Genomic DNA, 27,459 nt, shown 5'->3' with positions numbered 1-27,459 from the left:
CATAGTCGCCTTACCTTTCTACCTCAGCTCTCTGGCTTGGATTAGTAATGGCAGCTATGTATTGCATGATGTATTTGCTTGCTTCTGTTTTGCCGGCTCCACTCTCACCTGGGGGCACAGACAGGGGAAAAAATGTTTTCTAAGCTTTCACAAGAGTTCAAAACCATCACGTTGTAGTAGTTATAAAGAGGACACATTTTATTCTCAGCATTCACTCTACACGGTACTACAGTATTTTGCTGCTTAAGTCATTTCTGGTTTGTCAGTTTTTAATGCAAGCTGAATTTAAGGATGTATGTTGACCATGTACTGTCCCAAATTCAACTTGTAGCATTTCTAGTTGAAGAATAGCAACTGCAGAAGTGGGCAATACCTCTGTATGGCATTCTAGAAAGTTGCATACAGTGTTGAGGCAGTAGAAGATGGACAGAAAGAGGAACTGCTTACTTGTGGTATGTAAATTCATTCCACTTTTGCTTCTGGTGAACAGGTTTTAGGGTGGGATTTGCCTCAAAGCACTGCAAAACCCTTTTGACCGGTGTGGAAAAATTGAAACATGAAAACCATAGGAAGCAAAACAGCTCTCAAGCAATGTTCAGCTCTTTAAAAAGCACTGTCTGCCCCTAAGCCGAGGTTGATTCAACAGATTACAGCTCCTTATATTCTAAGTTTTATACTGGAGATGGGGTGGGTGTTAGAGAAGCAGAAAGTTGGGAAAGGCGCACTGCTAAAAGCATAGTTTGTAGAATTGCTTCATCTATGTTTTTTGAAGCTTTGTTGACACTTCAAGCCTCAGCAAAGCTGCAAGCCAGCAGCCTGGCGGTATTCCTTAATTTGCCATGGATTGACCCAATGGAACCATATTAGCACCATTAACACCAATCCCAAAAGCAGTGTTGGGTGGGTGACATTATTTCAATTGGGTCCTTTTGGGCAAAATTAGGAATGCTGATTGTACTTTTGCTGCCACTTGAGTGCCGTGTGTGTGTGTGTGTGTGTGTGTGCATGTAAACAGGAAACAACAGGAAACAGGAAAAAAACAACAACTGCAGGGTGACTGCTGCATCCCTGCACTAGAAGAAACAACACAATTGCAGCCAGACTCGCTTCCTTTGCTTCAACTTTCAAATGGGCTGTTAGAATGTGACTCAGGTTGGAGGTAGCAGGTACCCTGCAACACACCTGATATTACGATGCAGGTATCCTTTGACCGCCTCTTCATGGCTTTGTACGCAGCATCCGCAATAGCAAAGAGATGAGGGGGCCGCTCATACAGCTCCCGACCTTTGTACTGCTCGATCATGTCCCGTCCATAGATATTCAGGTTCTTGTAAGGGTTTACAGAAACGACCACTTCCCCAATAAAAGTGTAGATCCGTCCCTTTTCAAACCTAGGCAGGGCAAGACAAAGACAAAGGACACAGAGAGAGTTAACTTTAAAGGGCATACATGAGCTTCTGCACATCTCCTCAGCTGCTTTTGATCATACCCGTTAGTCAATTGACCCAAGTATTTCACAGACTAACAGAAAGGTAATAACATTTGAAAGCTTGTATGGAAAACATATGTAGTACATTACGAAGGATTATAGGCACTGTACATGCCGCCAAGTTTTCCATGTAAACATAGAATCTGGTTATCTAGAAGCAGAATTAGACATCCTGAGAACCAGTTTTTATTACACTGAAAAAGAATCTAGCTCTCATGACAATTTTTATAGGTTCAAGCGAACATGTGTAAGAAGTTGTGATGACAGTCCTACTACCAGGACTGCTTCTCAAGGCTCCAAATACCAATCTCACTATTCTGGAACATCTTTTAGAAGAATATTAAGCTAGTACAGGAAACCCCCCCCCCCATTTACGCACATTCAATATGTGTGTGTGACTGTGCACACTCACATAACGCCAAGTGACCCAAAAAGTCACAAAAGTGGGTGGAATAGGGCATGGTGGGGGCAGAATGGGGTGAATGCAGACTTTTTCCAATGGTGTCTCAAATATTTCACTTTTCACTTAAATGTGTGTTGCATTGGAATGCAACCTCCGTGTAAATTGGGAGTTGCCTGTACTTTAATATACGATATAGAAAGTGACAACTGAAGCACTAAACAAGACCACTTTAAAAACATTAAAAAATCTAGTTGGGAAAAATCAGTTTGCATCAATACAAATGTAAAAGGTTGTGTCAAAAAAACTCTTAATCAAGTCTAAATTCCCAGTGTAGCCGTAACAAAAAAAATAGTATTTCACACACATCCTTCCTAAACACAAATTCCAAGGTACTTTGTATTCAAGTTAGGAAAGGGATATCGGCTTATAGAATAATGTTGCCATTGTGTATGGATAATATAAGGCAGAACTTTCCAAACTCTGTGTTGCGACACGTTAGTGTGTCAACCGCAGTGTGTAGGTGTGTCGCGCAAATGCTCCTGGGGCTGGAAAGGGGTTAGTTTCACCTCCTCTTTGCTAATAAAACCGAATTACTGGGTCGCGAAATGATGCATGTCTAAAAAAATGTGTCACCGACATGGAAAGTTTGGAACGCTCTGATGTAAGGCAAGTCAGAGCGTAGAGTGCATAACTCACTTGCACACCTAGCTGACATTAAAGCCACAAGAAAGGCAGTTTTAAAGGCGAGCAAAAAATCCACAGTAACCATAGGCTCAAACAACTTTCTTATAAACTGACTCAGTATCAAGGACACACTCCATGCTGATACAATCCCTGGGGTTAGGAAGTGCTATCAGTCCTAGAGATGAATGCAGAGATAGCATATTAGTGAACTCTTCTTATCCAGGTTTGTCTCCCTTGTTATTTTCAGGTAAGGGGTGGGGGATGAAGGGAGGGGGGAACTACTGCAAAGTGCATGTTCCAATTAGCCACACTACTTAAACTGTGTATATTTGCTGTGTGGAAGGCTTTCTAAAACAGAAAAAATGGTTCACACAACTCTACAATCCATTCAAGGGATTGACTCACCAGATTCTCAGTTTCAGGGACCCTGATGCAGCTATCTCATCCAACGGTATTAAGGGAATTTCTCAGAGATAAGTTCCAAGTCAAAGGGTTGTATCATGGAATTCCTGCTTGGTAAAGTGCAAGCAGTGCAGACAGGATGTGATTATAAGACACTCCTGAACAAAAGTCTGTGGGCTTCCAAGCTAGGAAACTTTGCTCAACAACATTTTTTTTTAAGTCCAGTGAGCCACACACAAGGAGATGATAGCTCAATATTTCTTGTTAACAACGAGGGGAAATGTAAGAGCATTCGAAATATGGCACGGTGATCAAAGTTCTTTTTTAAATAAGAAAGGTATAATAAATGTCAGGAATGTGTTTGGAAACCAATGAAAGAGTACTGTACAAATCATAAGGAAAGATAGGGAACATGTTAGAGAGACACAACAGCGGAACGAGCAAAGTTCACAAGAGAAGCTCATAACATAATGCTAAGGCCAAGTGGCCAGTCCCTGGTATGCGACTCAAAAATTCAGCCTTATCAGAAAGGTCAAGTGGGTCACGGACTAATGTGATAATAATGAGCAGAATAATGTGTTGCTTTGCAGCTGGCAAGTTCTGCTCTGCTGCTCTATCCTTTCCTGGTATGTCATGGTGGCCCTGATTTATAGCAGAAGAGGAATTCTGGTTTTCTTCCAGAATTCAGAGCCCAGAGAGTTTATAATGCCAGATGGGCACTGTAACTTTGGCTCTGGGCTTCCACTCAGGCATGTTGCCACCTCTGCTCTGGGGTTCTGGGGGTGATCTTGACAGGTCTGGAGCTGGAGGAGCAGGATCACATTGGGCACACTGTTTCCCTTTAACCTGTGGCTTTCTGAAGCAGGATACAGTGGTACCTCGGGTTACATACGCTTCAGGTTACATACACTTCAGGTTACAGACTCCGCTAACCCAGAAATAAGTGCTTCAGGTTAAAAACTTTGCTTCAGGATGAAAACAGAAATCGTTCTCTGGTGGTGCAGCAGAAGCAGGAGGCCCCATTAGCTAAAGTGGTGCTTCAGGTTAAGAACAGTTTCAGGTTAAGTACGGATCTCTGGAACGAATTACCGGTAAGTACTTAACCTGAGGTACCACTGTATCTTTGTAGGTGGGGGCCCAGGGAGGCATTTTTCAGCATCTGCCAGCTCCCCCTGAGCCTTATAAGTAATAGGTCCAACAACAGGGCACTCTTCTTCTGCTGCTGCTGCTGCCTCTTCCAGTTCACAACATTGTCAAACCAGAGCTGAGGAAAAGAGGTGTTTTTCTCACTCTCAAGTCAGTCACATGGCACCGAGTTTCCCTACTCGAGGGTAGAGACTAAAACGCTCCCTGAAGCTCTAGAAATGTCTTAAATGCTCCAGACTGCATGTGTGTGACTTCACAGAAACCATAAAGGGCAGGCTCTTAAGTTCAAATTTCTGCATCTTTAATCTCTTTTTGAGGTCCAAAAGGATTCTAGCACACCAATGTGAGTGCCTTCCCTATGGATGACCTAAGACAGGGGTCAGCAACCTTTTTCAGCCATGGGCTGGTCCACCGTCCATCAGACCATGTGGTGGACCGGACTATATTTTAAAGGGAGGGGAAAGAACGAATTTCTATGCCCACAAATAACCCAGAGATGCATTTTAAATAAAAGGACACATTCTACTCATGTAAAAACACGCTGATTCCTGGACTGTTCATGGGCCGGATTGAGAAGGCAATTGGGCTGCATCCGGCCCCTCGGGCCTTAGGTTGCCTACCCCTGACCTAAGAGATTACTGTGCAGCCACCTCTTCCCTGCCCACCACATTTTCTTTCAAAAAAACACACACAACACCTCCCCATCTTCTGCAGCCTATTACTGATCCTTCACCACTAGGTGGGATCAGTATACTTCCTAACTCACTCTAAAAGACGATAGCTGACTGAACCACAATCCTGGCCCAAACACAGTGCCATGCCCTTAAAACACACAGCAGGATATGACAAATCCTTTTCCATTGCTCAATTTGAGAAAGGAAGACCAAACCAAGTGTGCAGTGAAGATCACAGGTTGCTCCTTTCTCAGCTGCTGATGTATACCAGTGCTATATGGAGATGCCTATGTTTTCTAAAGTACCGTAAAACAGCCACTCAGCAGAGGCTTCTACATGAGCTCAGGGTTTCCAAATACAGTATTTTAAGTTTCATGTGCTACTGCACATGGGTGTAGCCGGGAGGGGGGCAGGGAGGGGCAGTCAACAAAATCAATAAAAATATATAGCTGAGGTTCTGCCCCCCCCCCCAATAAAAGACATGCCCCTCCAACAAAAATCTTGGCTACGCCCATGCTACTGCATAACATCCAGATTGCTATAAAGATGCTCCAAAAAAGAAAAAAAAATCCCAGCAGTCAAGCACCTTCTGCTAATCTCACACGAGATATTCCTTAACTGTTTCACAAATTCTCAACCTATTTCAATTCTTTTCCCACTGAACACACAGGTAAGGGGAGGCGGAATCCCAAATTTCATTTAGTGTGGAATGTTTTCTTACTGAAAGCATTTCCTTTGTAAGTAGTGGGAAAGTTCAGCATTACTGACTTGCTTCCAAAGACCAAGGAGTGTAGCCAACTAAGTCTTACTCGGAGCAGACCCAATTAATTGATGGATCTGACTAACTTAAGCCCACTTATTTTAATGGATCTGCTCTGAGAAGCATTTAGTTAGATATAGCCCAGAGAGTTCAGGTTTCAATGGAGTTTTACAATCCCAGAAGCATTTTGATACATCCTCCCTAGACATTGATCTCATTTTCGCTCTTGCTTATGAAGTATGCACACCTGCAATAAATGTTAATAGATTTACAAGTGAAAACCAAAGAGTCCTACGCCCTTTTCAACTCAGCATTAAGGGCTGCCAATTCCAGAGTAGGAAATGCCATTCAGCGTGCATTTTGAGCCCCTCCTTTCCTGAATGGGACTGAGAAGCAAGGGCAGGGCAAGGATAAGCAATTTACTCACACAAAACTCTTAAACAGGGCAAGTTCTCCTTTGAAGGAAGTCTGGAAGGGGAGCAGGATGGGCTTGTAATTCTAGGGTTGCCAAAAGGTCAGACTTTTACTGGCCCGACCAGAAATTCATCCTCCTGCCCTCGTGCCAGAACACACACACACACACAGCTCAATAACTTGTTTCTCTAAATCAGGCATGTTGAAAGGTTATTGCAGCAGTTTAAGAAGAAAGTAGAAGGATTTGGGAAATACAGAAGAAAAAATGGGGCATGCCACTATTTAGGGAAAGGCAAACTGCAAGAATATGGAGTTTGTGGGGGAAAACTGTTTTCTGCACAGTGCAATTTTGGCATATTACAGAGCAAAAGACCTTGGACAGAAGCAAATAAAAGCCAAACCACTAAGCGCAGGAGTGTAAGAACACTTTTCTTTCTGCTTGCGTCAGTGGGTACTGTGAGGCATTCCTCCTCCACATTTGAGGGCTGCGGAGTGCAAGCCAGGCTTGGGATGCCTGTTTTATCTGCAGATATTATGGCAGAAAGGAAAATAAAAAGGCAGCAGAGGGATAACTGATTGGTTTCCTGGAACAGACAGAGGCTGCAGCAATGGTGCCGTTTGCCAAAAAATCAAGAAAAAAAATTGTTACCATTGCCACCTGCCTAATTTGTTTTAACCAACCAACTAGCTAACTCCAAGTAATTATACTATACACAGAGAAAGAAAGAACACACAGAGAGAGAGAAAAGAATAGAATAGGAGGCACCTGGAAGGAACTCCCTGACAAAAGAAAAGAAGAGTTGCAAGTTTTTTTGCAAAAACAAATTCATTCCAGTAGCACCTTAAAGACCAACTAAGTCAGTTCTTGGTATGAGCTTTCGTGTGCATGCACACTTCTTCAGATACACAGTTTTTTTGCCTTTAGGATAATGCAAAACAAAGGGTAATGCTAAGCACACGTGCTTCAAATTCCATTTCACTAAAATTAACAGAGAATGTGATCCAAGCAGAAGTGTTACATACACACAAAATACACACATGAAAACATTAGTAACAGCTTTACAGAAGGAGGAAGCAAAGGAGTGTCAAGTAAAAGAAGATTTGGTGATGCATCTGCAGTATTTAGCCCCTTCTGAAACACTGCACCTGAGTACCACACTATTTAGCAAATTCCTGAGCTTGTTAATAATTGGGGGAAAGAGTAAGTTAGGCCCCATCTAATGCAGGCTCTTGCTGGAGCTGCAGAAGTTCTTTAAGGTGCCTAAAAGATTAAGCTTCTGGGAATGTTGGGGGATGTTTTCACTAATTTTTAGCAAAGTCAACATTAATGACGTGGTATTGGCATTGAGGAAATTTGACATACTATGCCAAACCCTGCAGCTGTGCATTAGGCTATCATCAAACTGAACATCTTAGGACTCAGAATAAGGACACTTTAACCAATCAGAAATGCATTCTTAAAAAAACAAAACACCTGGGGCACAAGTTTTGCTCTTATTATAGGGTGCAATTCTACATACAGATGTGGGGGTAGGTCTCATTGATTTCAATGGGATTTTCTTCCAAGTAGACATTCATTGGGTTGTTGTTGTTCATTCTCATTTCTTAGCATTTGCCTGGTTTCCCCTACTTACCTCCAATATGGCTGAAACATAACTCTTTCACCACTACCTCATTCACCTCTTTTCTCCCCAACTTTTTCTTTTAGTTGCCTCCAACCCCAAATAATCACCCTTTTTACTCCAAACAACAGGTGTGGGGTGAAAAGCTTCACAACAAGGACATTACATTATAAGGTCATAAACCAATCCTCATTCATGACAGAAATCTAGACATAATACAAAGGGGGGCGGAGTGTTTTGATTTCCTTACTATTTTACCTGTGGGATTTGGAATGTGCTCCTTTGGCCAATTTCCATGTACTGAAGAAATGCTTCCTGGTAAAGCAACTAAAACATCTCACCTAGGGCACATTCATGAGTTTCTTTAGCTTATGTTCTAATGAAACAAACAAGTGTTGTACAAGGGTAACAGTTTAGTGATCCCTTTTATCTGGAGACATCACCATGGAGGGCATGTGAAGCCAAGAATCTTTCACACTGCACTATGAATGAAACAAGAGCAAAACTTGTAGCATACACAGTAGTGTATGAACTACATACCACCAGTGGTTATCACGAGAGTCACAGAGGACAGGCCTGGATTGCTACCATGTAGGAGATGGAATATTACACACAAGGGACATACTTTCTGTGACAATTAATCCCAGCTGCAAACAGCCCCCCCCCTTAATTTACACCGAGTCTTGCTGCCAATTTAGCCCCTATGCTTCCTACTATTGAAATACAGGAGCGGAAACACAATATTTATTATAGGTATCCTGAGCTGTTTCTTGCCATCAGCTAGCCACAAGCTGCTAATGCACCATCAGATGCTTCATTGTTCTCTTAAAAATATTCCACATTTGTCAAACTCGCACTCGGTACTGCTCTGTGAACACTGGGAACTTCTGAATAGAACATTGTGTTTGAGCCTGGGCTTTTGAATGTACCGATTTAGTTCTCCAGTCCTAGAAATAGTCAGGAAAGGCAGCAGGCCTTCTCCGAAGAACATAAAACGCACAGAAATAATTGAACTAGATGTGCCCCATAAGCTGATTCAGGACAAGAAGATGCCAGTGTAACCAAAACAGTAAACTATATTGCCTTTTGTTTCCTCTTCCCATTTTTTGGTTTAAACAGACCATTTATTATCACCAGTAGCAAACTAATGGGGAAATATTAAATTAAACTTTCTAAGGCAAGATAATATGTAACCCAACAGAGACTGAGCACAGTATTATTGCTCTTTTATTGACGAGTTATTTCATGCCTTGCATGTTAATGCAACACTACAGTGTATTTTCCATTATTGTAAGCAGCTTGTCATGGAAGCGTCGTGAACTCCCTAGAACTGGTGCTTTATTTCTGCACCACAGAAAATGCAACAACAAATACGTAACAGAGAAAGTGCTCTGGTGCCAACCCAAGAAGTCTTAGCAGGCACAAGAATGATTAAGTACCAGTCTTGGAATTGCCCTCCAACATTATAATGAATGTTCTGACCACCAGTTCAGGTGGACACGGGTGATCCAATACACTGATGGGATGCATAAAATCCCCTAAAGAATCCATGTGGAAACACATTTCATAGCAATTTCCTAATTTCCTGCAAATCTATTCATCTTGCTGACAACTCCTGTACAGTACATCTAAGCATGAAAGATATGCATAATGTTGTACATAGAGGGTTCTGGGGCATATTCCTGGACATGTACTCAGCCTTCCCAAATAACACTTGAGATGGCAATCCTGCGCACAGACCTCTTCAGACAGCAGGAGGGGCTCACTTGACTGACTGCTGCTCCATTTAACAACAATATACGTGTCAAGGAGAAAACTTGGCTAGAACCCTTCTCCTTGACACCTAGCTCTCTGCAGGAATTTATTATTATTTGGTATGGAAAGGCATTCAGTCTGCAACACCTCACCTTCGGTCTGAAGTGATCAAGTCTAGACACAGGATTATCACCTCACCTGCTGCTTGTGAGAACTAGGGGCTTGTACAGGGTGCCAGCCAGGCCCTTTGGTCCTAGCAATCACCTGCACAAAATGAGAAGGCGTCCAGAACACACCCAATACTATACACACGATGGAGAAGATTGGTAGCGGCAAATCAACTCCCTCTGAAGCTCTGAAAGCCACTGATCAAGAGAAACCCAGAAGTACTTGCTAAGAGATGCAATATAAAACCTCAATGAAGATGAGGCAAACCTCCATGGCAGAAGAGAATCCTATAGGAAGCGGCGAAGCCAAAGGCAAATTTCTAGCAGCAGTTTAGCATAGCAGCCACCCAAATGTGCTATGCTAAGTATGAAAGCTCAGGAAAGATGTGGGCGCAGCTCTCCCTCCTCCTGCCTTCCTTCACCGACTGGCTAGTTTAAGAGGGAGGCTGAAATGCCTTATCCTACCCCTCTTCAAATGCCAGTGTTGGATTAGCACTCCAGTCAACAAAGCCTTACAAGCAGGGAACTAGAGATGTGCAGCTGTGTGTGAGGACTCTGTACATTTGCTTGCTAAAGATATGGTTGCAAGCAGGTCCGGGGACTTGAGAGGACATAAGGTTAGAGAAATACTGACATAAATGACTGTTGATATATTGGACCCAGCCAAGGAAAAATATTAAGGCACTAGGACCATCATTTTAAAACTGGGGAACCCCTAAATTCATTGGAGGCATATCAATGGTTATTTTATCATCATCGCTGCCACCACACAGCTATAGGGAGGGTGTTTGCTCACACACACAGTTCACATGGGTGTATGCAGTCTAATGTCTAGTGACCTGCATTTATGATGATGTGCCATAGAGCAGCCTTCCTCAGCTTAAGGACCCTCCAGATGATCTGAAGAACCAGCACCATTGGTCCTGAGCAAGTCCTAGGAACGCCAGACAATATGGTTAGTGTAGTCTAACATTTGGAAGGCAACGTATTGAGGAAGGCTGTTCAAGAACATGTCAAAGAATGCTCTGCACTGAGCAGGAGGTTTGTGACAACAAGTACCATATTTTTTGCTCTATAACACGGGTGTCAAACACAAGGCCCACTGGCCAAATCTGGCCCGCCAGACCTCGTCATGTGGCCCGTGTAGCCGCCGCTGGCCGCCAGCCTTCACCTTTTATTCTCGTGTTTTTTTTTTAACACAAGAAAGCCGCCTCTTCAGTGCATGTGCAGCAGCCTACAAGCCACAGAATGTCTGCCCTCTAGCGGCGCCGGCCGTTCTACACAGGAAACCTCCACTTTACATGCATTCAGGAAGCCTCCACTTGTTTTTATATTGAGCACATGCCATCCTGTGATGTGACAGATCCAACGGCTGCCTGATCCCTTCTCTCCTGTGCTGTAAGTACATATGATGTATGAATATCTACTTGCCATTATTCTGACTATGTTTCTGCTTTCAGAGCTAGTTATTACTTACATTATTACAAAAAACAGTAATAATTGAATGCAGTGACAATAATTTATGATAATAAAGAGTGGACACATAGTCCTACAGATACAACCGATCCTTTGAGGGTGACCAAACTGCTGGTGCGGCCCCCGATTAATTTGAGTTTGACACCTCTGCTCTATAAGACTCAATTTTTCCCTCCTAAAAAGTAAGGGGAGATGTGTGTGCGTCTTATGGAGCGAATGCAGGCTGCACAGCTATCACAGAAGCCAGAACAGCAAGAGGGATTGCTGCTTTCACGGCGCTGCGATCCCTCTTGCTTTTCTGGGTTCTGAGATTCAGAATATTTTTTTTATTGTTTTCCTCCTCCAAAAACTAGGTGCGTCTTATGGTCTGGTGCGTCTTATAGAGCGAAAAATATGGTAAGTGACCTTAAGCACAAAAGTGAAAAGGCTTCCTCTTAGGTGAAGAAGTCTGAAACCCTCTGGCCTAGAAAAACCATTCTCCAGACCCATTTCTGATAGTCAAGGAGTATCTATGCTTTCCAATAACCATCTTAAACACATTAGGAAGTCAAGGCAACTTAGCCTTTTACCAAGATACATTTTAATAAGAGCTGTGACAACCACAGTAACTTTCTCTGCATATGGACAAAGCATTTTTGACCTTGAAAGATGCAATGCAAATTTATATTTGATCTTTGGTTATTATTTCCATTCCAGGAAAAGTGTAACATGACATGTCTAAGGTAATTTGCATGCCTATGTCAACAATATATTGGAACAACTGTCCAACCTCTCGTCTTCCTACCGCTAAAAATCATTGTACTAAACACTACACGCTACATAACAGTACTCTATTACTAACAGGAGGAACTCGAGCTTTCTTAGAACTTAACCCTCTGACCCAGGATTGGGAAGGGGTTGGTTGCTGCTACTCAACCTGAACGGAGTATATTCTGCTCATGCTGAGAGGCCCTCACTCTACATGCAGGGGCTAAATTCTGATTAAGCCCTGGCTGAAAACAAGCCCTCCATGGTAATATCCAGGAAAAAACAGTATGTTCCATGACAAAACAAAACTGATGCAACTCCAGCTGGAAAAACACAGAGGTATGAGACATTAGCTTGCAAGTTCCGACAAGTCACCATTTCTTGTCAACAACTAATAGGTGAAGTGGCCCATCATAATCGTACACTTCTTTTAAGATACAAAAGGAGATGGAAACAATGGCAGGAACAGTGATCTAAAAAACAGGCAAGGCAGTCATCTTCCTTAAAATTTTTTATTAGTAGAGTTCAAGCTTCTGAAATACGCAGAATCCTTCAAACAGACTTTAAAGTGGCTAATTTGCACTCAAGAGACTTAAGGATGATGATAAAGATAATTGGTACATAAATAAATACACTTGTAATCAACTCTGAACTATATACAGTGGGAAAGCAGCTAAATTTGCCTCATGAAGATGGCACATGGCTATTTGGGACAATGCACTTGCCTACAGGTGGCCCCTGTGACATAAGGAAAACAATCTCATATATTTGGCTACAAATTGGCTTCATGATGTCAGTATCCAGAAGAAAAAGTGCCACAGTGTTCACAGAGCTGCTGCCTGGCAATATTGCTTGCCATATGCTATTTTCAGCAGCTATATGTTCTTAAAACAGAAATCCCCTATGTAGCAAGAGAGTGGTAGTACTTCCATTTCACCACAGGTGGGACTTAAAAGTCTATAGCCAGAAATAGCAGACATTTGTTGCCTCACAGCAAGCAGCCTCTCTTGCAGGGATGGGAAACCGGTGGCCCAGGGTTTGAAATTAGCAGGGCGCCAGGCACATTTCGCGCCTAAAAGTTCTTCATTTGTGGTCTGGGTGCCCCTTTTTTGCGCCTGGCTGACACTCAAGGATTACTGAAATGTATTGTGCTTTGAAGCCTCGAAGTAAATGTTAAGGGTAGACAATATGTTAAGGAGTTTAACAGTAAAGCGTAGAGTGTTTTGAAAACTGAAGTATGGTACCAATACAGTGGTACCTCGGGTTAAGTACTTAATTCGTTCTGGAGGTCTATTCTTAACCTGAAACTGTTCTTAACCTGAAGCACCACTTTAGCTAATGGGGCCTCCCAATCTCGCTGCTGCGCGATTTCTGTTCTCATCCTGAAGCAAAGTTCTTAAACCAAAGTACTATTTCTGGGTTAGCGGAGTCTGTAACCTGAAGCGTATGTAACCCGAGGTACCACTGTATTCTTATTGCAAACACCAAATTAAACATGTATTAACAATTTCTGCTAAAAATGTGATATTAACCATGTGTCACTTATGTGAATTGTGTATTAATTCATGCTTATCAAAAGAATACATTCTGTTTTGGCACCCACAACCCAGGTCCCAGAAGCCATTTGGCTCCTAGCTTTTCTATCCCAGTTTCTAACACAATGTGGCTCTCTAGATACAGTCATACCTTGATTCTCAAACAGAATGCGTTCCGTCCCAGAACCATTCAAAAACCAAGGTGTGGCTTCTGATTGGCTGCAGGAGTGTCCTGGAGCCAATCAGAAGCCGCAGAAGCCACGCCGGATATTCAGCTTCCAAAAATCATTCAAAAACTGGAACACTCACTTCCAGTTTTCGATTGTTCGGTAGCTGAAACGTACAAGTTCCAAGGCGTTCGGCAACCAAGGTGTGAGTGTGTTGTTGACTCCCGACTCCCATCAGCCCCAGCCAGCATGGCCAACAGTTAGGGACGATGAAAACTTTAGTCCAACAACATCTTGAAAGCCTAAGGTACCCAACCCCCAGACTCTTTAGCAGTTGTGTGGACACAACCATAACGCTCTGAAACCAATACAGAAACAATAGTCTGTCCAAACCTGACAAGCAAAAGCTAATCTTCTCCTCAATCACCCCAAACTAAGAAAGCTGGTACCATTATGTAGAGGAATCTACTCCTGTTTACAGACTCCAGTAAGCAATTGGTATTAAGATGGCCACAAAGCAGAGAAGGTAGGGGTGTAAGGCAAAGCTCCTCCTCATTTTTCAAGGTGGACTGCTGACAAGCTCTGATGACACCATGGGAGTTGCCTCCTGGAAGGCAAAAGCAGGAGTGAAGTGAAACTTCCCAAAGAGCAGGATCTGGTCCAGGGTTTGCCAGTTTCTGTTTAGATGCAGCACCTTTGCTGGGAGAATAAAGACTTTTAAAATGGGAGATGTTGACATTGTATTGCCCAAGTGGTCGAGAGAAACCAAGATCTGAAATGATAAAATCAAATTCCAAGCACACAATGTAAAAAAAACCCTTTTAGCACGAATAAGCACAGAATCCCACAATAATTTGCATTCCCTGACAACCGTGCAGGCCACAGCAACCGAAGCAGATCATAAACCAATAATGTTCATGAAATCAAGGACAGTATCAGGAGTGCCAACTGTGCTAAGGAAAAGGAGAGGTATTAGTTTATTAAGTAGACAACAGTGTTAAACATCTACACTATACATATGATTATGAAGTTCAAGCAAAGCTTGTAAAGGCCTTAAAAGGGTGTCCTTTCTGCCTTGTAATCCCATTTACTCACAGACTTATTCATAAACATTCCAAAGACTTGAGTAGTAGTAAAACCAGACATTTTTAGAGTGGGCATGTCAACCCCTCCCTCGCCCCTTGCACTTCCTTTCAGCCAAGTTACTTTCTCGTGCCTCAGGCCCCAGGTATATAAACATACAGACCAGAAATTGGTTTTCTGTACACTGTTGGTCACTGGTGTCTGTTTACTTGTGCTACAGTGTTCAGGCAGTGGCTTCAAGATTTTAAGAAGAGTATTAAACTGGAGAACATTTGATGAAATTTTCAGGATCTGATGAAATGGTGAACACTCACAACTTTCAAAAGCAGGGGAACATATTTTATTTAAGCTGCAAGCCAGTGACTTTAATTTGCACTAGGGATTCAGCAGCTGACCCTGTCTAAAAAGAACATGCAAACAATTTTAATACTGGTTGCAGATCACTACAGTTTTATGCATGCAGTGGCTATTGCCTTAAAAAATCAAGTTGTAATAAATTCAGACTGATGATAAAGGATTCTGTCTTATTTCGTCTAAACAGGTACAGTTTAGAAATCCAGATCCATATTCCAATGCTTGCCCTGCTCTTTTCTTCATACTCCACATACAGGCCAAGCATGCCCTTTGCAGCCAACATGATAGAATGGCAAGAAGAACAGAAAATAATGATGTAATAAGCAGATTCTTACATAGTATATGGAAACGGCACAATGTCTGTCTGCAATAAGCTACCCATGCCAATAATGTTGTGTAGGTAGTTCCATGGTTCATCAGTTCCACTGTCTACATAATCCTACATGAACCATAGTTCCCTGGAATCTAAGCTTGCAGGCCCTACAGCCTGGATTTCAGGTAGCTGCAGTTCAGGAGATTATTCCACTATGAGAATACTGAGAGAATAGTCTTATAGTCTTATTCTTTATATTATTCTTTATATTAAATGTATATAGTGCCCTTCATCTGAGGATCTTAGGACGGTTTACAGAATGAAAACACAAAAATACATAACGTAACAGCAAACAAAACAATAAACACCCGCAAACACAGTTTAAAAGGCCATAGATTGTTTATTTAGCCAAAGGCCTGGAGAAGAGGAATGCTTTTGTTTGGTGCATGAAGATATGCAACGCAGATGCCAGGTAACCCTCCCTGGGGAAAGCATTCTACAAATAGGGAGTCATCACAGAAAAGGTCCGTTTTCATGTTGCCACCCTCTAGACCTCTCATGGAGGAGGCACATGAAGAAAGGCCTCAGATTATGATCGCCGGGTGTGGGTTGGATCGGTTAATATAGGGAGAGGTGGTCCACGAGGTATGTCAGCAATAAATATTAGATCAGCATTGAGTTTTTCCATTCTATTGCTAGAGAAATGATTTAAAGAACAAACAAAAATCACATTTATTTATCTAGAAAACACCAACATTAAGGTCACATCGTCATGCAGCAAAGCCTGAAACAGCAATAAATATTTGCTGGATAGTCTTTGTTCCAGACAGCACATTTGCAGTGCTACAGTGGGTTATTCGGTATTTCCTCCTTCACAGTTGGCACTGGACAATTCATAATCATAATAAAGAAGGACTTGAAAAGAACAAATCGTCTTTGTAGTTCTCTGGAGGAAACAAGCAGCCAACAGCAAGCAGTAAAAATAGCTGCAAACTTGGAGCTCTCTAGCCAACCGATTTCAGTGATTTTTGGGCACTAACCCAGAATTAAAAAAAAAAGCAAGGAAAAACTCCCAGCTGAACTTCAGTGAGCACTGCAGGGATATTTGCATATTTCTGAAAGTCACAATTGTGACCAATTCAAAAATTTTATCATTGACAAACACCTCCCTCATGATCCTACTTTCCCATTGCTGCCCATTTACTCCTGTAATAGGAGAAAGTGTGCCAAGCTAAAGCTAAATTTCACACATTGCTGAATTCAGTGTTTGCATAGCAAAAGTTATTCTCTCACACACAAGTTGCAGAGAACACACCTGAATCAGAAACCAGTTCCCTACAGATACAAATTCGCTTAATAGATATTTATCTTGCCTATCATTTATCAGGAGCTACCTGTTTTCCTATTTAACAGATGCGGCAGAACAGGGTTTCATGCTGCCCAGTGAAACAAGTCATATTTAGCCTATGGTTCTCTTTGCCAGCATAAACAAGAGTTGTGCTTGTTTGGCTTAATGGTAAGGACAGTGTCGATCATCCATTTAGGCTCATGACCGAAATGTAAGACAAATGTTGAAGCTAAAGCCAACCAGATGTGATGTACTTTTAAAAATCTATTTATACCACCTGTCCTGCATACATATGAATAGACAACAGAAGAATGCTTACAGACATCAAAAGATATGAATGTAAATGTGTCACAGTAGTGTGGTACTGGACATCATGACTACTCTGGTTTCTTAAATAAATGGATAGTGTAGTTTGTGAGTTTGGACCCATTATGCCAAAAATCAGATGAACTTATGCCAAAGTCACATTTTGGTCCAGCATTTTGAGTCAAATGGCAGCTAGTGTCTAAACATTAACAAAGCCCCCCACACACACACACACTTAGGAACCCTCATGCAGAATTTGGCAATGATAATCTTGAGAGGCGTCCAAAACCACAGAGGACAAACAAGCAAATGGACAGACAAACCACTTTCCAAAACACACAGAAAATTGGGTGAAATATGTCCTCCTACCTAGAAGCATACCGTCTAATGTTAGTAAAAGTTGCGGGGCAAGTACAGTTGTTTACCAGCTGAACCTCCCTGGGGAGATAATTCCACAAACGGGGAGCTACTGCAGAAAAGGCCTGTTCTCAGGTTGCTACCCTCCTGACTTCTCATGGAGGTGGTACACAAAGAAGGGCCTCAGAGGATGATCACAGGGTCTGGGTAGGTTCATATGGAGAGGCGGTCCTTGAGGTATTGCGATCTTGAGTCATTTAAGGTTCAATAGGTCAGAACCAGCAGTCTGAATTAGGTCCACAAACTAATCAACAGCCACTGCAGAACATTGTAATATGCTCAAACTGTCTTGCCCGGGTGAGCAATCTAGCCACCAAATTCTGCACCAGTTGAGGTTTCCAAACCTCAGAGGCAGCCCTATGTATAATGTATTGCAGTAATCTAACCTAGAGGTTATCAGAGCATAGGCAACACCAGTTAGGCTGCCCTAGAGAAAATGTACTGTACAAAGAGAGAATGGACACATCCAGGAGGAAAAAGGAGGAAGCAATAAGCTACAAAAATCCAAACAAGGGTTGCTGCAGCAACTGCCAGCACTGACAATTGGCACACAGCATGCAAAAACAGCTTATTCTACTATCTTCATGCTATACGTGGGTGGGGTGAATAATGGACTCTGCCTCTAAGCCTTCTTCCAGTAGCAACGGTTTGTCCCACCTCATGGGAACCAGACACATTTAAAAAGCCATTTCCTGGATGGAATTTAATTTTCAGACAGATACTTAGGACTATCAAGCCATAGCAGGACCTTTTAAAGAACAACAATGGGCCACAGCTTGCTGCTCACATTGAATGAGCTCCAAGGAGCACCTTCCCCAAGATACACGCACTTGTAACAAGGATTTATTGCCATTCAAAGTTGTTTAACTGCTCCAAAGGTTAATTATTACTCTTTATTACAAGGATCTGTCTAAAGTGACATGGCAAGCAACTGCATGCTATGGTTATGTAGCAACCAACCCAAGATGCTTCACTACTCATGCTCTTACAAAGGCCACTCGTAAAAGGTTCAACAGCAGCATTAGAAGTCAAGGAAGCACATTAATTAGTTAGATAATAAGGATGACAAGCATCACCTCTTTTGGAACCAGGAACAGGTCCTACTATTAAGCAACAAATGTTTTTCTTTACCTTGGACTCAGCTATACAGCTGTAAATACAACTTTTTAAATGTGTTGTAAAGTGCAATATACAAATGTGACACTAGATGGCGATGGTGAGCTATGGCAAATTCAATATATTTTTCAAAACGTTTTCTAACAAAGCATTTTCACAGCGTTTTTTATATGTGTGTAGATTCCATCCTTGTTTTGTTTTCCTCTCTAGGTTATGGTAGCAGTGAAGCAGGGACTGGATAGCATTTTAGACTAAAAGTCATTATTTAATTCATCAGTTCAATCAACAGAATGACTTAAAATGAGGGACTGGAAACTTGCGGCCCTCCCGATGGCTTGAATCTTCCATTAGTGAGAATGGCCTGTGGTCAGGGATTATGGGAGCTGTAGTCCACAGGTCCCAGGTTTCCCACCTCTGGTTTAAATGTAAGCAAAGAGCTATCTCAGATTTGGCCATGTCACCATTCAGATGTATAAGCTGCTCATGTGGCCACTTCTGAAACCTCCACACAACAATCCAACTGAAGGGAAATCATTTTTCTGCATGCTGGGTTTCATTAAAAAAGTTCCCTCCTACAGCTATATATGCAGAATTCCTTGATGACACGGGTATTTTAACTCAGGAGTAGCAAAAGCCAGGAGGTAAGCAAGATATGTATGAAGCAACACCTATCTGCTTTGCCTTGTATAGTTGCAGACTTGAATCCATACCCTAAGCGAGTAAGTGGGTCTCTTTGGGATTTGAGGAAAAAAGAGCAGCAAATCCCTTTGGATATGGGGCTCTATTAGCTGGCACCCCAGGGGCACACGCAAAGAAATTGGTAGTCTGTTTTTCAAGGCTGAAAGCAACTTTAAATAGCCATGAATTAGGCCAGTCCTCCTTTGTCCCCTTCAGGGCCCAATCTGTAAAAAGGGAAACAATGTTCTAAGTTTCAGGGCTATACGAAAAGACAAATAAGAACTGTAAAACTATGATAGGAGATGGTTACTGTCTTAATGACCTCTTACAAGATTCTCACTGTCATCCGGCAGACAACTGCTTGAAACAGAATGAATCCTTGATCTGACCCAACCAGGGCTCTTTTTATATTGTGTTACTATCTTAAAACTCCTTAGCTGAAGTGTCATAGGGGCCAATAAGTTATACAGTAATAATAAAGCAATGCATTTATTCTATGTGCCCAATTATGGTGCCCATTATAGCGATCCTACATGTTTAAACAACACAAATTTAAGGCAAGGCTTAGTTTCAGGAATATCAATGCTCTTGTTGAGAGGTTTGCAAGGCAGTGATCCAAGGTAACCTGAATGTGTGAAACTCCTAATTGGTAATCAAGGGAGACTAGACAAACAAAGCAAGGGTGTGAACCCAGCATACCAGCAGAATGGAAGTCTCTGTGCCATTAACTCTTTATTTTGCATCTCAGCTTCATTAACTTTAATCAGAGCTCCACAAGCTTGCATAACAAGAATTTCATAGATTCAGGTAGGTAGCTGTGTTGGTCTGACGCAGTCGAGATGGATAAATAAATAAATAAATAAATAAATAAATAAATAAATAAATAAAATATCCAGTAGCACCTTAGAGACCAACTAAATTTGTTTTGTGTACAGTATAAGCTTTCGTGTGCATGCACACTTCTTCATAGTGGAACCAATGTGAGCAAAGGGATTGCATGCAGAAGTACATTAACAGAGAATGTATACAGTGCTATAGTTTCACACATACAGCAATCAAATACTGCTACATGCCAAGGATGTCACAATCTCAAAAAGCCTCTCAGTGAAGGATGATACTACCTTTCTGATAGGAAGAAAATCCCCTAGAAGAGAATCATCCATGACTCAACATTATGGTATCCAATGAGGAACAGTTACTATGGATGCCTTGTAATACATCCCTAACATGAATGTGAGTCAAATAGTTTCACATGCAAGGCATTCATGTTAGATAGATTCTAAAATACCTGTTAGGCATTTCTTAAGTTATCTGGAAACAAGGCTGCTATTTATTGTAGGCGTCTTAGTCTGTCATCAGCTGGGGGGGGGGGGGGAATCCCACATCAATTTATTACTCTTCTTTAAAACCCTGGGATTAATTGAGGGAGAGGTGGGGGGGGGAGACACATGACAGGTGTCAATTCTCCTCTGCAGCACCACAAACCCCCACCCCAAGATGAGAAATAAATGGGGGGGGCAGGGGGTAGAAGAGAATGACAGAAGAGTTGGGGCTGCAAACACCCAATTCCATCTTCGCCCCTTTTTGCAATGTTTTCGGATCACTTCTGGGTTTGGCATGGTGCATGCGTGAGAAGTTTGCGCACATATCAGAAGCACCTAAAATGGTCACCACCTGTAATAATAAACAGGGTAATGTTGGAGGGGTAGGGAGAGAAGAACTGTATTTTTCGCCCTATACGACGCACTTATTCCGCTCCAAAAATGAAGGGGAAATCTGTGTGCGTCCTATGGGGCGAATACAGGCTTTCGCTGAAGCTTGGAGAGTGAGAGGGGTCGGTGCGCACCGACCCCTCTCGCTCTCCAGGCTTCAGGAAGCTATCAGCAAGCCTGGGGAGCCTGCGGGAGTTCCCGCAGGGCTCCCTAGGCTGCGGATAGCAGCCTGCTGCCCAGCGCGCAGGCGCCCTGAAGCAGAGCGCCCCGCGCGCCGGGCAGATATCCGCAGCCTGGGGAGCCCTGTGGGAGTTCCCGCAGGGCTCCCTAGGCTTGCTGATAGCTTCCTGAAGCGCGCTTCTCCCCAGCGCCAGCCCCAGCCCCAGAAGCTCGGGGAACAGCGGGGAGGCGCAGCGCCGCCATCCTGCTGTTCCCCGACCTGGTTTGGAGGCTGGCGCTGGGGAGATTTTTTCCTTTATTTCCCCCCCAAAAAAACTAGGTGCGTCCTTTCTGCCCCCAAGCACAATGGTTATGTCAACGTAATTCCCAATATGAGCTGTCTCCTCATAGCACTATAGGCTTCTGATACTGTAGGAATAATTTGATTGTCTAACCTCCGCTACTTGACTGGAGTCAAGATTTGGCCAGTGAATTTGAGGGAAAGGGAAGGAGTGGAGGAGAGCGCTGCTTTTCTGAAGCTCAACACTGCCTATAACAGTTATGAAAGCAGATTAAAACGCAATATGAAAATGTGGAAGAGATTCAGATTAGCCAACCATGCGAGAGGCCAAACGAAACATACCACTTGAAACGCTTTCTAAAAGCCAATAAGGAGAGTGTGCTGAAGATATGAGGGGTTGGAGAGCTGATGTAAAGGCCCTCTTTCTATCTGAAACAGTTCTTACCTCATGGCAGCAGACAAGGGGAGCAAGGGAGGGATCGCCCCACCTAAGCTTTCATTTCTTTAAAAAAAGAGTAGGTTCTAGAATTTGTAGAATCCGAGATATGAGGGAAAACATACAAACACACCATTTTCTTCTTTTTGTGCAAGAGAGAACTTAGCCTGCTTCCCTTTTTCAGTGTTTTACTTTGCCAATTCTCACAGCGAGCTGCTATACAACTAAATGACCAAAGTTGTCAAAGGGTTGATAGAGGAAGAGTTGGTTGCAGAGGTATAACCCACCCATCTGACTGGGCTGCCCCAGCCACTCTGGGCGGCTTCCAGCACATATAAAAACACAGTAAAACATAAAAACTTTAAAAGCTTCCCTACACAGGGCTGCCTTCAGATGTTTCCTAAATGTTATATAATTACTCATTTCCTTAACATCTGATGGGAGGGCATTCCACAGAATGGGCGCCACTACCCAAAAGGCCCTCTGAAACCCTCTAAAGATTAGCACCAGCATAAACTCACAGTGGCATTTGGCATTTTCTGAAGTTTCCATGTTGGCTTCAAGGATAGGCCCACATAGAGTGATATAGTAGTCAATGCCAAAGATTTAAAATGCAGAAGTCAATGTGGCAAGACCCCTCGTCTCTAAAGGAATAGAGGCTGATAAATCACACAACAGGAACCTGCTTATAAAAAATTAGGGTTGGACAGGACTCCCAAACTCTGCATCTATCTGACAGAGAATCGTGGCCCCAAACACAGAAAAACCTATTGCAGAAACAGCAAATTTTTGTCTAGATACAACTTTAGATTGTTTGTGCTCATTCATCTGATTACTGATTTCAATGCTCATCATGTAGCATTAATTCTATACAGGTAACTGCTATTTTCTAAGCTGATCAACATGCAAATGTGGATATACATGACAAGTGCATGCAGAAAGTTCATTTGGATAGGAAAATGCAGGGCTTTATTTCAGTCAAGATGTGTAGAGGAACCATTACTAGCTATTGTTACAATCATATGGTTTAATGTCCTGATCCCTGGACCCCAGAGTACCATTTACATAAGAAAAACTATCACAGAGATCAACATTTTCAAAAGTAGGGGGTCCATGGCTTGGCTTTTGAAAAACAGGAAGTCTGAACTACTTAGCTAATTGGGATACACTAGCCTAGGAAAAGGGCATTCTTTTTTCACAGGGGTTTATAGAAGATTTGTGGCTAAATTAAGCTAGGGCTTTTTGATCTCCACACCACCTCCTTTCGGTCAGATTCCTATTCAGGGTTGTTACAGGAAGTTATGAGACAAAAGTAAGCACAGCACACTCGCAAACGAGTCTGTTTGGTTTACCCTGTAAAATGAGACCTGCTTTCACACTCTCCTTTTTCTAGCATATAGTCCACAAATTGTTTGTCTAACCAGAAAGCCAATTTTAGGAAGTCTCCCTGCCTTATTTGCTCATGCTTTTGCAAAAGGAGTAATATGTTTGGAATTACAAGGGGATATAGGGACATTCTTGTGGTGAGTTTGGTTTTTCATTGGCAATAATAATAATAATGTGAATTCCCTTCCTGCTACAGAAATCTCTCCCGTCACCAGCACAAAGCAGCATTCAGAAAGCTTAACATCTACCACTCCAAGGGCAAGTTAAAAGGATATCAGCACCACATATATTTTCTCACTAGTAATATAGCTGGTCATCAAAAGTAGCATTTACTTCCTCAATGTTTTTAGATGCAAACAGAAGGAAAATATTTTCATCTATAATAAGTTATGGAGAAAAATAAAAGCACTAGAGTGTGCAGTTTCAGACTCCCATGCTCTGTGCCCTTCATAAATAAGTGATTGCAGCACAATTTATAGCCAAATCTTAAATTTTAAACATTCAGTTCCAAATATTTGTTTTTGCTTTAGTATTAATTTGATTGCACATATGCTTTACCAGGGTATATTTAAACACATTGTCCCAGAAGCCCATGGGGAATCAGTATTCTGGTAGAAATTAACGCTGAGTGACAAGTTCTTAAAAAATAACTTTTCAGCTGTTGTTTTAAAAACATTTTGCTTCCACTGAACCAGTGGCAGCAGCAGAGCCACTCATGGCAGCTCCTGGTTACCATTTTCTATTTCCCCAAATGCTGCAGTCATAGTATTGAACATTTAAATTGACATCCATGGACAAATTGTGACTGATGAGAAAAAGTTATGTGAGAATTCTACTTGTGACTTCAAGTCATCACTTGACATTGCAACTATTGTGATGAACGTATAAGTGTGAACCAGCCCTAAGGTAGGAATTTAAACCCAAAGAAACGAGCACTTCTTTAAAGAATTTAAGATTTCCAGAATGGTTGGTTGTGCTTAATGAAGATGAGTAAATATCTTGCAAGGGCCTTTAGATTGGGATACTAAGCTCAACACATAGGGAAAAATATAAGATCCCTAAAACCACGTTCAACAAAATGTAAGCCTAAAGCGGCAGCTCTCTAAGCCAGAAGCTTTCCTTTTAGGAATCATTGGGGATGAGATCCCCAAAGATTTGAAGAAATTATTCATGTTCGCCACCATGGCAGCGAGAGTACAAAACTGGAAACGAGACCAAATTCCAATGAAGAGGGAGTGGCAAGTGAAGCTGGTGGAATTCGCAGAGATGGACAAGCTGACAGGGCAATTAAGAGTACCAAAAATATAACAACAATTGGAGTAATTAAAAAAAAAATCTGAAAGATTACTGCATTGATTTAAAAATATTGACTGGGCGAGAATAACTCTTGTAAAGATAACTAGTAGAAACTGTGGAAAAGATGGTAAACAGAAGATTAGATACAACTGGGAAGGCATACCACATAGAATTCCATGGACCCAAGTAAGAGGTGGAAGGAAGTCTGGTGCAAACAAAGTAAAAACACAATGAGTAGATAAGTAACATAGTTTTTATTTTCCTTTTTTTGTTTACGCATATATGTTTGATGGTGTAATGTTGAGAGATCTCAAACGTTTATTATACATTTTGACGTGTATGAAAAGGATGGCTGTAAATCAATTGAAAAACCAATAAGTATGTTCAAAAAAATAAAAAATAAAGCAGCAGCTCTCTTCACTGAGAAAGCACTGAAGGCAGGGTTCAAATCCTCACTCACCCATGAAGCTCACCTTGGACCAGTCACCATCTCTTAGCCTAACCTACCTCACAGGGTTGTTGTGAGGATGAAATGGGAAGGAGAAGCATGTGCACCACCTTGAGATCCTTGGCAGAGAATGATGGTATATAAATGTAATAAATAAATAAGAAATAAACCAGCAGTTGCCCCTAATAAATGAGGGGCTTCTGCCAAGGGGCATACGATTCACCCAGATCTTGGATAGAGGAAAGGAAGATACTGCCTGCTTCAAGTGCTTCTTCCACCCTGGAATTTTGTGCTCCTCTTGTCATTGCTCCAGGAACTTCAGATTTGAAAACCACTTAATTATAGAATAGGATCAAGAGATGATGAACAGAGTAAACTGGGATGCCCTACATTGTGGAGGGCAAAAATTTTGTTGCTAAGTAGAATGTTGAAATCTAAGGCGCTCCAAGATGACACTCTAAACACATTTTTGGGGGGAAATGGATATAATTCCCCACACTTCTCTTAAACCACCAGAACTCAGGTCATCCAATGAAGCTGACCAGCAGGAAATTCAGGTGAGAGGATGGGGAGAAGTATTCCTTCACAGAGTGTATAATTTATGGAACTCACCATCACAGAAGGTCACTAGCTGAGATGGATTTTAAAAGATTAGAGAAATTCAGTCTATCAATAGCTGCTAGTCATGACCTCTAGTTTGAGAGGCCACTAAATACTAGTAGCCAGAAAGTGACAGGAAAGGGCTATTGATCATGTCTTACTTATGCGCTTCTCAGATGAACCTGACCGGCCACTACAGGAAGCAGAATATTGGACTGGATGCACCATGGTCCAATCTGACTTTGACACAGTAAGATCCTAGAACAGATTTTAAAGGAGTCCATTTGTAAGATTCTTGATAACAATGTAGTCATTAGTAGAAGCTGGGACAATCTTATGCTGGCTTCTACTGAAGAACACTCTATCAGACAACTCCCGTTTCTTCTTTATTCTAATTGTAGAGCTTGGTGAATTGTGGGAATTCTGTGGATGTAATTTATCTAGATTTCATCAAATCAACTGACAAAGTCCTTAATCATATTTTGGTTAGCAAATTGGTTAAATGCAGGCTAGACAATAACGCTGTCAGCTGGATTAACAGCTAATTGAAAAACTGTACTCAAGAGTGGAGCAGGGCTTTGCTCCGAGCCCCATATACTTCAACAACATTTTCATTAATGACTTAGATGAAGGAGCAGAAGGGATCCTTATCTAGTTTGGCAAGGACAAAGAACTGAGTGGGATACAAAGTTCTGCATCTGGGAAGGGGCGTGTGTGAACAGATATAGGATGGGAGATGCTCAACTTGGCAGCAGTACATGTGAAAATGATCTCAGGATTGTAGCTAATCACAAGATACCAATGAGTCAACAGTGTGAGGCAGCTGCAAACAAGGCTAGGGAAGTTTTAGGCTGCAGGAGAGTCATACTCTTCAACTCAAAAAGCAATAGTTTAATTTTATGCAGAAGTCTTAATTCATCTAGGAGTACTGTGCCCTGTTCTGGGCTGTTGCACTTAAAGGAGGAATTAGACAGTCCGGTATTGGTTCAGAGGAAGGCAAGAAAAAAAACAAGTCCTATGAGGAAAAGTTAAAGCAGTACAGTTGGTTACAGTGTGGTGCTGATAATGCCAAGGTTGAAGGTTCGATCCCCGTATGGAACAGCTGCATATTTCTGCATTGCAGGGGGTTGGACTAGATGATCCTCAGGGTCCCTTCAACTCTACAGTTCAATGATTCTATGAATGAGGAAACTGTGGTCCTCTAGATATCGTTGAATTCCAACTCCCATCAACCTCAGTCAGCATGACCAATGGCCAGGGGTGATGGGATATGGGATCCAGAAATATCTGTAATACTATAAGTTCCCCAATCCTGGACTAAAAGAAGTGGGTATGCTTATCTTGGCCATGTATGGGGTAGGATGTGGGAGATTACAGCACACTTCAATTACCTAAACAGCTGTCACTAAAGAAAAGAACAAAGAATTGCTACGTGCTGCTTCAAAGGGCAGGATTAGATCTAATGGGTTTAAGTTACAGGAGGGTAGATTTTGATTCAACATTAGGAAAATCTCCTTAACGATAATATCTATTTTGACAATGGAATAAAAGACTTGGTGTGGGGTTTTCCTTTGCTGAAGGTCTTCAAGCAGAGTCTGGAAAGCCGTTAATTGAGGCTTCCCTGCAACGAGAGGTTCCTATATGGCTCCTCCTAGCTCTATGATGACTTCCACACATTATCCCATCCAGGAACTGACATAGCCCAGATTTTCAAGGAACTTCCATTAGGCAACTCTAGATAGTTCTCTTGCTTCTGGAAGAACAGGCCCCACTACTCTTGTGATCCTGAAAACACTTCTGGAAGTAGTGGATTTTCAAGAGAGATTTGGAAGACAAGGAGGACAACTAATCCAGTGTATAGGAGAAAGAATGTTAGATCGCGCAAGGGGAGAGAGGCTTCAGTAGGAGACCGTAAATCCTGTTCAACAGCTCTGTCTTTCAAACCAAATTGCACAATTTATCCCTAGATGAATTAGGGCTTATGCTAACGTCCTAAGCATATTTACTTAAAAATAAACTGAACTGAAACCAATTGAACAAAGTTCCATAAAGATATGTCCAGGAT

At 42.0% G+C, this 27,459-nt stretch overlaps 1 protein-coding gene across 3 annotated transcripts in view; it reads right to left on the bottom strand.

Moving 5' to 3' along the window:
- MYO1D (myosin ID) overlaps window positions 1-27,459 on the bottom strand; it is a 172,543-nt gene that overhangs the window by 142,217 nt on the left and 2,867 nt on the right. For all 3 annotated transcript variants that reach the window (XR_014557431.1, XR_014557432.1, XM_083709142.1), the window contains exons 2-3: window positions 1,183-1,391; window positions 15-108 (exon numbers count right to left, since the gene is read on the bottom strand). Coding sequence is in view for 1 of the 3 variants with exons in the window: in XM_083709142.1 (XP_083565268.1) it covers window positions 15-108; window positions 1,183-1,391 (303 nt within the window). In the remaining 2 variants the exon portion in view is untranslated. The remainder of the gene's footprint in view (window positions 1-14; window positions 109-1,182; window positions 1,392-27,459) is intronic.

Source organism: Podarcis gaigeae (genome assembly GCF_964106915.1).
Source record: "Podarcis gaigeae genome assembly, chromosome: 13".
Taxonomy (NCBI): Eukaryota; Metazoa; Chordata; class Lepidosauria; order Squamata; family Lacertidae; genus Podarcis; species Podarcis gaigeae.
Note: the sequence above shows the minus strand (reverse complement) of the source record. Positions and strands in the feature narration are given on the sequence as shown.